Source organism: Cebus imitator, unplaced genomic scaffold (assembly GCF_001604975.1).
Source record: "Cebus imitator isolate Cc_AM_T3 unplaced genomic scaffold, Cebus_imitator-1.0 Scaffold0, whole genome shotgun sequence".
Taxonomy (NCBI): domain Eukaryota; kingdom Metazoa; phylum Chordata; class Mammalia; order Primates; family Cebidae; genus Cebus; species Cebus imitator.
This window is the reverse complement of record NW_016107315.1, coordinates 14,893,990-14,905,723: the sequence shown is the minus strand read 5'-3', so window position 1 is coordinate 14,905,723 and position 11,734 is coordinate 14,893,990. Positions and strand designations below refer to the sequence as shown.

Below are 11,734 nucleotides of genomic sequence, written 5' to 3'. Positions count from 1 at the left end.
CAAAACAAGCAAGTTCTCTCTTGGATTGGGATTAGATGTGGAGCTTGAACACTGAGCCAAAGCAGACACATTTTACCACCACCATACAGAAGGACGGATGAAACCACCAAGCTCTGAAAAGCCTCAGTAATGCAAATCAATGGAGTAAGCACTTTGCCATATGAGCAAGAAAACCAAAAGAAACAATGATATGATTTGGTGGTGGAATCTGAAGCCCCGGCAGGCAGTAGGGTGGGGTAGCTGACGAAGGCGCTGCTGAGGGGCCAGACTGCCTGAGCTGGAGTCCTGACCCTCAAATAATTGGCACAGCCCTGGGAAAGCTGCCCACCTGGGATAGAACAACATTCTTAACAGGCTATCATGGCAAAGGCAAAGCAGCAAGGCAAACTTCTTAATGCTGAAGTGGCTGAAGAGGGCAGGATTGGGCAAATCTACCACGGTGGTTTGGTGGCTGAAGCTCTGGTGTGAGAGACCTGGGCTCGGCTGCCTGATGCCTCATTTGTCCCTATGTGACCCTGAGCGAGCTGCCCAGTCTTCTGAGCTTCAGTTTACTCATCAGTAAAACTGGAACACAAACGACAGTGTTTCTCAAAGGGCTGCAGTGAAGGCCAGGTAAAATGATGCATGCAGAGAATGCAGCCCAGCGGCTGCACACAGGAAGACCTGGTTTATAGGAGCTATGTTCACACACACGCACAAGATGGACACAGCTTCCCTGGGGGAGTTGACTGCCCATACTTACATAAGTCGTGCGGGTCGAAGGGCCGGGGTGGGTCTGGCTCCCAGTCATCCAGATCTGTGTCCTCACCGTCTTCCTCCTCTTCTTCCTCAGTGTCCTCGTCCTCATCCTCATCCTCTTCCTCTTTCGCCTCCAGTCTACCTAGAGGGGTCTGCAGAGTTGCCAAAGGATCGGACCCATCCACACTCTCGATTGAAGGCAGCACCTGGTTATGCACTGGCAATGAGGCCTGGGCAAAAGATGAAGGCACAGAGTAAGCGGACTCGGACACCTGTTTCAGTTCGCTGGTGCCGGCTGGCACAAACAGGGCACAAGGGCTGGGTGGAATCTCGTCTTCATACCAGGCCTTGGAAAAACGACTTCCATCTACAGGCTATGAGGAAAAGCCGGCTTCATTTTTGATGTCTGACTGCTCACAGCTTTCAAGCCTCTGCCCTTCCTCTGCCCCTTCTGTCCCACACCTGGGCAGGCTACTAAGAAGGCTCGGGTGCTCCCTCATTTGGCAGCAGTGGGAGATTCAAAACTGGCAAGGCCCTGACCACCTGCATCCTGACCCCACCCCTTTCAACTCAGCAAAACCTGGTCTCTTTCTTGCTCACTCACACTGTTCAAGAGGCCTGCCCTGTCTCCCAGAGACTTCAAAAAGGTAAGCAACAGACCATTTCAATGTGTACACATGAGAGATCGTCAGCTTCCACCTCTGAACTAAACCTGGGGTGGGGGTCCCTCTTGCCTTTCCAGAGTAGCCACACCACAGTAGCAGGGGGAATGAGTTGACCTATCCTCAACCAATTCTCTTTCAAAATTAACATGTCGTGCAACACATGATTGACAAAGTTCAATAGCTGACAGCTCTCCTTTTAAACAGCTCAGACAGACTGAAGTTTTTAAGTAAAAATGAAAGAGACCAGATGTAGTGGCTCATGCCTATAATCCCAGCATTTGGGAGGCCGAGGCAGGCGGATCACGAGGTCAGGAGTTCGAGGCCAGCCTGACCAACATGGTGAAATCGCATCTCTTCTAAAAATATAAAAATTAGCCAGGCATGGTGGTGCACGCCTGTAATCCCAGGTACTCGGGAGGCAGAGGCAGGAGAATCGGTTGAACCTGGGAGGTGGAGGTTGCAGTGAGCTGAGATCGTGCCACTGTACTCCAGCCTGGCCAATAAAGCAAGACTATGTTTCAAAAAAAAAAAAAAAAAAGAATGAAAGAGATGAGATGCCTGTTTGTTTCATCATGCTAAAGTCAGTCTCCTGCAAATAAGACACAGTTGGGTCATGTATTAAGTTAATGCTATCCTATGAAATATTCTGTCAGAAAATAAAAATTGTACCTAAAAAAGTTCTCCTGCCTCCAATCTAAGTGTTATGGGATCATACATTGGCCTAGATACCCTTTACTCAATCTTGTTCCTCCTGCCCAATTAGCACAAGGTCATACTCCAGCAATGTCCTATTCAATAAATCAAGTTTTTAAAAATGCCACTCCTGGGGCCGGGCACAGTGGCTCACGCCTATAATCCCAGCACTTTGGGAGGCTACGGCAGGCAGATCACCTGAGGTTGGGAGTTCAAGACCAGCCTGACTAACGTGGAGAAGCCCTATCTCTGCTAAAAATATAAAAATTAGCTGGGCATGGTGACACATGCCTGTAATCCAAGCTACTAGGGTGGCTGAGGCAGGAGAATCACTTGAACCCGGGAGGCAGAGGTTGCAGTGAGCCAAGGTCTTGCCACTGCACTCCAGCCTGGCTGGGCGACCAAGCAAGACTCTGGCAAAAAAAAAAAAAAAAGAAAAAGCCACTCCCTTTATCTTCTCATATATTGTTTTCCTCACCTAGAATGCTGTTTCCTCATCAATTTTCTAAATCCTAGCACATTCCACTTTCCCAATGAGCCGCCTCTGACGCATCCAGCCCTCCCTGAGTCTCCTCTGCTCTCAACTCCTGCAGCCCTTGGAACCGTAAAATCCCACTCCACAACAGCACTCAGCACCTGCTTCCACACTTCATGACCTTGCCAGGTAGCCTGCATCATTGTGGAATAGTTCTACGACAACTTCTGTGAAGCCCAGATCTTCCACACTTTGGTTGGGGCCCAGGACTTTCCTCTGGAGGTAAGTAGAGTAAGTGTAACCCCTCTGCCACAAGAATCAAATATTTGAAGGCCAAAATACCCTAATTCCTTCAGTCATTTCTCACACAACCAAACTCCCAGCTCCCTGACCATCTTGTCAACTTCATTCATTTCTCAGTGGATCCCATACTTTTATTAACACAACATCAGGGTGCATTCGTGTTTACGCTGGCCACACTGTTCTCCTGCAGACCCATCTTGAACTTGCAGATAACTAAAATCCCTAAGTCCTCTTTTCCCCTCATAGAGTTTTATTAAACCATTTTTCCCCTCCTCAGGACTTCAAGAGCTGATTTTTACTTAAATGGGGGATTTTGCATTTATCTCCAGTAAATTTCCTTTCACTACTTTTATCTGTTTTTCCCATCTGCCAAGATCTTTAGATTCTTGATCCAGATATCGCACACATCATCCCTACAGCTTTGCATCCATTGCCAAACCCCATCTGTTTTGGCGATGAGTATGCATTTTCACATGAGTCCATCTTGCCTCTCCAACTGCACCTCAGAGAAGTACACTATGGGCTTCAGAGTCAGGCATTTTGAGTAAAATCTTGCCCCGCCACTTAGCAAGTTACTATACTTCTCTGAACCTCAGTTTCTTTGTCTGTAAAATGGACGCAGTAATACACGCCTCAGGTTGTTGTAAGGGTTAAGTGAAACAATATGTATATAAGGCCAGTAGCGGAGTGTGTAGCATTTAGTGCGTGCTTAGTATTATTCATTATTATCCTAAGTTCTTTGAGGACCACGACGATATTACATACTTCCTCTTCAAATTTAAAACATTGCCGAGCACAAAGTAGGTGCTCAATGAAGATTAATTTGTTGAGAGATATTTGGCCTTTTGGGAAATGACATTAATCCCTTCAGGCATCTAGAGAAGTCTTTGTGGCTATTCACAGAAACATCGTTTTCCTGCTGTGCATCTCAGTTGGAACTTATCAAACTCTAAAAGAGGCCGGGGCCAGTAACAGTGGCTCGTGACTGTAATCCCAGCACTTTGGGAGGCTGAGGCAGGTGGATCATCTGAGGTCAAGGAGTTTAAGACCAGCCTGACTAACATGGTGAAACCCTGTCTCTATTAAAAATACAAAACTTAGCCAGGCATAGTGGCAGGCGCCTATAATCCCAGCTACTCAGGAGGCTGAGGCAGGAGAATTGCTTGAACCCAGGAGGAGGAGGTTGCAGTGAGCCAAGATCACGCCACTGCACTTCAGCCTGGGTGACAGAGCGAGACTCTGTCTCAAAAAAAAAGAGGCCAGGCATGATAGCTCATGCCTGTAATCCCAGCACTCTGGGAGGCTGGGGTAGGAGGATCACTTAAGCCCAGGAGTTCGAGACCAGCCTGGGCAACATGGTGAAACCCTGTCTCTACAAAAAAATATATAAAATTTAGCTGAGCAGTTGTGGCACATGCCTCCTGTGGTCCCAGCTACTCAGGAGACTGACATGGGAGAACTGTTTGAGCCCAGGAGGTTGAGGCTGCAATGAGCTGTGATGGGGCCACTGCACTCCAGCCTGGGCGACCGAGCGAGGCCCCCTCCCAAATAATAATAATAATAAAGAACTCTACATAGAGCAATGGTACTGAGTGTGTTTACTGAGGGCCTGACTTGCATTGGCAATGTGTGAGCATTGCCCAACATTTGAAACACTCAGAGTCCAGAAAGCACATCAAGCTGGCTATCTCACACTACATCCGCACGCTTAACAGGTGTTCATTTAACTTTTGCCTGACATTCCACTTCTGCAACTCAGCGTCTTTTAGAAAGTTTTACATGGGAGGTCAAAATTCTGGAAGACACTTCTGCCTCAGCTTCAATAAAAACAGCATAAAATGCCCTGTAAAGGTGAGGACTCCACAGGGAACTTCTGGTGGTGCAGCTGCTGTGGCCACCTCCTCCTCGACCTCCTCACCAGAACCCGCAAGGAAGTGACTGTATTCCTGCTCCCCATCAGAGTACAGCTTACAAGAACGGCCCTTGTCCTAAGCACTTAAGCATTATGCCAGAGTCAGTGGTAAAGGTTATCATACATTGAACAAACCAAAGCATATATGTACCTCTGCCCCTCATAAATTCATTCTGCAGAGCCAACCTGAAAGAATGGATTCAGCAATTCAGTTATTCTAGTGAAACCGCGATGTATTTTTTCCCATCAGATGCTGTTATAAAGACTCTGGTTTGGCATGGTGACTGGCTGCTTGCCACTGCTGAGAAAGCTGACATCAAGATAAAACCAACAACCTTCACCTCCCCATGCTGGACGTCTCTCCTAACAGACTGTGGCAAAAGGAAACACTTAAACATTACCTTTATCTTTAAGAGCTGACGCTAAAAGCAGAGTTTGGATATTTACCGGAAACGTGCAAACTACTGTTGAAAAGGAATGAAAGAGCTGGTGACAATCATTTCTAGGTAAGGACTGTACATTTCTAGACAACACAGAGGTTAACACACAGCAGGCATGCATTACAAATTTGTTTAATGAATCACAAATTCAAATTCAGCTGGTGTTTACTCAGTGCTAGGCGTATATTTGAATTCCTTTGAGGTTGGGTGATATTACAATGCTCCTAAGTGGCAGAGATGAAGTTTAAATTCTGACTCTGCACTGCTTTTTCCAGTACATCACAATGGCCCTAGGGAATTCAGTCTATTCAAAGAGGGCAGCAGAAGAGGCAAACATCACCCACACTTTGAATACCTGGGCAACAAGGTAACCACACATGTTCCTGAGGTCATATCCAGGCAGTAGGCTGGCAAGCAGTGTGTGTCTGTTTCACTTAGAGGAAAAGAGTATGAAACAAAACCATTTAATCCTCTGCATTTTGTCATGTACAATAAAACGCAGTAAAAGAAAAAGGGATCTACAAACTTATGGCATACTTTCTCCTTCCCACCTAATACCACTCTCTGCAATTATTTCTGAAAGGACACAATGCGTTTCAGGATACAATTTATTTGAGAGGTGAAAGATGAAACGACTCTGGACAGCAGCACACACAACAGAATGCTTCTTGATTCCTACTGAGACCAATTATCAGTGCAGCATATTTTCTTCTCAGTGTGTGGGGAGTCACACATGTTCGTTTTCAGAAACAAAGAGAAGACTAAGCCTGGAGACCACTGATGCCTTTGTTAAGGACGAGGGAATGCATACATGAAAAAAGCTTCAAGCACGTTTTGCCCCCACTAAAAACAACTGAAAATATAATAGGAGCCTTTTGGCTAAGAAAGAAACAACAACAAAAAAAAAACAAAAGAAAAACAACCATCATCTGTGTTAAACCCTCAACCTAACTTTCTATCCAGAATTTATCCAGGTCACCAAATAAACTGACAAACACTGAGGTTTTATCAGAAATAAACCAGAAATAAAAACTGTGCTTGGTGAAAGAAAACTGCCGCGAAGAAAGATGCTAAGCCAATAGTTACACTACCTTGTAACATCAGGGTTCGTGGAGCTGAGTACAACTTTTCTTTTGAACAAAACATGAAACAAGCAGATTGCTTTTGGAGATTGGAAAAGATGAAGGGCTCTTTGAAGTGCAAATGGCAATGAAACCTCTAATTAAAACTATCCCTTAATATTAACGCAACAAAAATTTGTCTATCAGATTGGCAAAATTTGAAAAGAATGCAAATACTCAGTGTGGCAAGGGTGTGTGGAAACGGGGCACTCTTGTACACTACATTGTTGGCAGGAATACAAGTATTTTCAGTGTCTGAAAAGCAATTAAGAAAATCAATTCTCAAAATAATTTCAAACAAATATCAAATAGAATAGTACAATAAACCTCATGTATCCATAACTCAGCTCAACAATTAACTCATGGCCAATCAACTTTTTTTTTTTTTTAAAGAAAAGTGTCTGTCTGGAGTGCAGAGTGGCTTAATTACAGCTCACTGCAGCCTCAGCCTCCCAGGTGCAAGTGATCCTCCCACCTCAGCCTCCGGAGTAGCTGGGATTACAGACACGTGCCACCATGCCAGGCTAATTTTTTAAGTTTTTGTAGAGACAGGGGTCTCACTATGTTGCCTAGACTGGCCTTTTTTTTTTTTCCTTTTTTATAAAACCAGCTCAGCTTCATGCTTGTCTTTAACTCCTGGGTTCCTGGGTTCAAGTGGTCCTCCTGTCTCAGGCTCACAACCTGCTGGGATTATAGATGTAATTCGCCATGCCTGGCCAATTCATGGCCAATCTTATTTCAACTAATCTCCCACCTTCTTTCTCCCTCATTGGATTATTTTGAAGCAAAATCTGTAAATAGTTGAGCATATATCTCTAAAATGAAATTACTTTTAGATTGCTTACCTTATCATACCTAAAAAATTAGTCTTTTTTTTTTTTTTTTTTTTTGAGACGGAGGCTTACTCTTGTTCCCCAGGCTGGAGTGCAATGGCGTGATCTTGGCTCACGGCAACCTCCGACTGCCAGGTTCAAGCGATTCTCCTGCCTCAACCTTCTGAATAGCTAGGATTACAGGTGCCCACCACCATGCCCGGCTAATTTTTGTACTTTTAGTAGAGACGGGGTTTTACCGCATTGGCCAGGCTAGTCTCCAGTTCCTGACCTCAGGTGATCCGCCTGCCTCAGTCTCCCAAAGTGATGGAGTTCAGGCGTGATCTACTGCACCCGGCCATCATTTCTTATTCTATCAAATATTGACTTAGTGTTATGATTTCCCCAATTGCCTCGTATATTGTTTTACAGTTGGCTTGTTCAAATCACGATCCGAATGAGGTCCACATATTGCATCTAGCTGATATGCCTCTGACGTCTCCTTTAATATGTAAGCTCCCCTTCCTCTTCTTTTCCCTTGCAATTTATTTGTAAAAGAAACCAAACCATTTGTCCTAGAAAATCGCCCGCAGGCTGGTTTTGCTGACTGCATTTGTGTGTATCTTTTAATTTGTTCCATTTTGTCTACCATGCTTCCTAGCTGGTACTTGAATGTAGACAATCAGATTCTGGTTTTTTTTGGGAAGAATACTTCATATGTGGTATAATGCAATAGGAATTAGATAATACCAGGAGGCATATCATGAATGGCTGTCTCTCTGTTGGTGACGTAAGAACGGTCAGAGGATTAAGTTGTTAACACTCGGATCTATCCATTATACCATTCCCTAGCTTTTTCCTGATGGTTTCAGACTACCGTTGACAATCATTGCCTAGGTTGTGTCATTAGGGGCTGTAAAATGGTGATATTCTAAGTCAATCATCCCCTCTTTATTTATTAGTAAGAATGTTTCTATAAAGAAAACTCCCTCAGCAAGTAATTGGTTACCTGAGTACCTTCAAGGAGAATGGCAGGATTCTTTTTCTCCATTTACCAGTTTTTAGAATAATATGGTAAATTCTAGCATCCTCAAAAAGTGACCAATGAGTTATTTCTTTTAGCATCAGTATGAACTTGTAGACTACGTATATGTAAGCACTTCAATCTATTGCAGATGTTCTCCTTTTTTACAAGTCAATTTGACCCGTTTTGGCCCCTTCAAGTTCTTGCCATAGGAAACCAGAAGTTTTTAATAGCAGCCCTGCATTCAAAGAAGACACGATGCTCCAAGTTCATCGGTACATTCCCTGCCCTGGAGCTAGAATCTGCCATTTCTCCAAGAAGCCCTAATTCCTTTTGCTGGTGAATTGTATTTAAGAGAGCACATCGTAGCATTAGGGATACTCACTGCTACTGGGTTGATCACTGTGTCTAAACTATTTCAATGGCCAGAACTAGAAAACACAAGGGTTTTTTTTCATTTTTTGTTTTGTTTTTGAAACACAGTCTCGCTCTGTCGCCCAGGCTGAAGTACAGTGGCCCAATGTCAGCTCACTACAACCCCCAACTCCTGGGTTCAAGCAATTCTCCTGCCTCAGCATCCCAAGTAGCTGGGATTATAGGCATGAGCCACCATGCCCAGCTAATTTTTGTATTTTTAGTAGAGATGGGGGTTTCACCATATTGGTCAGGATGGTCTCGAACTCCTGACCTCAGGTGATCCACCTGCCTTGGCCTCCCAAAGTGCTGGGATTACAGGCATGAGCCACCACACCCAGGCTGTTTTTTGTTTTTTTTGAGACAGAGTCTTGCTCTGTCACCCAGGCTGGAGTGCAGTGGTTGCAATCTCAGCTCAATGCAACCTCTGCCTCCCAGGCTCAAGTGATTCTCCCAACTCAGCCTCCAGAGTAGCTGGGATTACAGGCATGTGCCACCATGCCTGGCTAATTTTGTATTTTTTTTTTAGTAGAGACAGGGTTTCATGTTGGCCAGACTGGTCTCAAACACTTGACCTCAAGCGTTCTGTCTGCCTCAGCCTCAGAAAGTGTTGGGATTACACTCGTGAACCACCACGCCCAGCCAGAAAGTTCTTCTTAATGAGAATAATTTAATTATTAATAAGTCATGGCACTCAGTAATACAGACAAATTACAGTCACATTACCTGACATGAAAGTAAACCTATTTGGTTTTTTGAAACAGGGTCTTACTCTGCCACCCACGCTGAAGTGCAGTGGTGCAATCAAAGCTCACTGCAGCCTCAAACTTCTGGGTTTAAGGGATCCTCTCACCTCAGCTTCCTAAGTACCTGGGACCACAGGAGTGCACAGGCTAATTTTTAAATTTTTGCAGAGATGGGGTCTCCCTATGTTGCCCAGTCTGGTCTCAAACAATTCGCCCACCTCAGCCTCCCAAAGTGCTGGGATTACAGGCGTAAGCCTCTGTGCTCAGCTGCTCCCACACCTTCTTTACCACTTTCACATTCTTTCAGAAAATAAGGAGGAAGTCGTCAAAGCCCAATAGAATATATTAGGAATGAAAGTAATGGGAAAGAAGTGTTTTAACAGAAAACCAAGAAGAACTCAACTTTTCCAAATTTATATGTAATTTAAGCAGGATTTTTTTCAGTATTTAAAAATAGAGCAAGGACAAAAACTATCCCAATTTCAAAAAAAAGAGACACTTTTAAATCTCATGATTATTCTTTGGTACTTGAACCAATGCCCTGTTTAGATTCTTTTTTTTTTTTTTTTTTGAGATGGAGTTTCACTTTTGTTTCCCCGGTTGTGTTGTTATGGCGCGATCTCGGCTCACCGCAACCTCCGCCTCCTGGGTTCAGGCAATTCTCCTGCCTCAGCCTCCTGAGTAGCTGGGATTACAGGCACGCGCCACCATGCCCAGCTAATTTTTTGTATTTTTAGTAGAGACGGGGTTTCACCGTGTTGACCAGGATGGTCTCGATCTCTTGACCTCGTGATCCACCCGCCTCGGCCTCCCAAAATGCTGGGATTACAGGCGTGAGCCACTGCGCCCGGCCTATATTCTTATTTTTAAAAATTTCTCTGATAAATCAGTTTCTGCTACCAGATTATTCCAATATATACTTACTGAAATATGTTAGTATTATGTTACATTTTGTTTTGTTTTTTTTTTTTTTTTTAAAGGAGCTGAAGAACATTCTTAGTACATGAGAAACAAACATCCAGAGATGGCGCAGCGCAAAGGGATGGGGACATTCCAGGCACAGTGGCATTTACAGAGTTATCCCCAAACAAGAAAAAAGGCAATTCATTACCTGCTGAGCTGTAGCATCCTGTTGGACGTAAGCTACCTGGCCTGGGTCTGTAAACAGAGTCTAAATTAAAAAAAAAAAAAAAAAAAAAAAATTAACAGTAGATCTTTAGCTAGCCTGCCTACACAGAAAGATTATCCTACTGCTAAGCTAAGTACCGATTTTTAGAAAAGTTAACTCCCATTTTAGCTAGTAACAATCTTTCTTTAATAAAGAAAATAAAGATAGTAATCTTAAATTTAGTGAAAGCCTTTCATTCAGATGGCTCCAAAGAGACTGCATAAGCTAACGATCCGATGGCTAACCTACTTCACAATTTTACTTTGAAGCAAAGCCCCTCTTGGGGTTGAATGTCACAGTTAAAAAGGCATCTCATGAAAACAAAAGAGACATGACATGAACAAGGGTTCACACATTCACACATAACACTACTCACAGGAGTAGACTTGTGATTAAATGAAAATTGATGGAGACAGGCATACAGAAGAGGATTATATACTCAAGGATTACAGCTATTTCAAATGTAAGTGCATGTTTGTTATCAGAAGAGAAGAAAAATAAATTGAACTGAACGTTCCATGGGTTCTTTTTTGGATAGTCAGTAAAGTCATAATTAAAAGAAAAATACTAATCATCATAAAGATGCAGTAAGTTGGGTCATGATGCAGCAAAGCTAACTAGAGAAAATTCTTCAAAACTATTATAGCCAGGGCGCCACAGTTAATTAATAACTCTAATCCAGAAAAGTGTCCTTTCTTCTAAAGTTTTTAAAAATCTGGCCGGGTGCGGTGACTCATGCCTGCAATCCCAGCACTTTGGGAGGCCAAGGCAGGAGGATCGCCTGAGGTCAGGAGTTCGAGACCAGTCTGGCCAACATGGCAAAAGCAATCTCCATTAAAAATACAAAAATTAGCTCATTGTGGTGGTGGGTGCCTGTAGTCCCAGCTGCTTGGGAGGCTGAGACAGGAGAATCACTTCAACCCAGGAGCTAGAGGCTGTAGTGAGCTGAGATTATAGTACTACACTCCAGCCTAGGAGACACAGCAAGACTCTGTCTCGAAAAAATAAAAATAAGTAAATAAAATAAAAATTATCCAAATTCGGCCGGGCGCGGTGGCTCAAGCCTGTAATCCCAGCACTTTGGGAGGCCGAGGCGGGTGGATCACGAGGTCAAGAGATCGAGACCGTCCTGGTCAACATGGTGAAACCCCGTCTCTACTAAAACTACAAAAAATTAGCTGGGCATGGTGGCGCGTGCCTGTAATCCCAGCTACTCAGGAGGC

At 43.9% G+C, this 11,734-nt stretch overlaps 1 protein-coding gene across 7 annotated transcripts in view; it reads right to left on the bottom strand.

The window, feature by feature from the left end:
- PRDM10 (PR/SET domain 10) overlaps window positions 1–11,734 on the bottom strand; it is a 100,884-nt gene that overhangs the window by 41,295 nt on the left and 47,855 nt on the right. For all 7 annotated transcript variants that reach the window (XR_005198976.1, XM_017523643.2, XM_017523706.2 and 4 more), the window contains exons 4-5: window positions 10,455–10,514; window positions 743–968 (exon numbers count right to left, since the gene is read on the bottom strand). Coding sequence is in view for 6 of the 7 variants with exons in the window: in XM_017523643.2 (XP_017379132.1) it covers window positions 743–968; window positions 10,455–10,514 (286 nt within the window). In the remaining variant the exon portion in view is untranslated. The remainder of the gene's footprint in view (window positions 1–742; window positions 969–10,454; window positions 10,515–11,734) is intronic.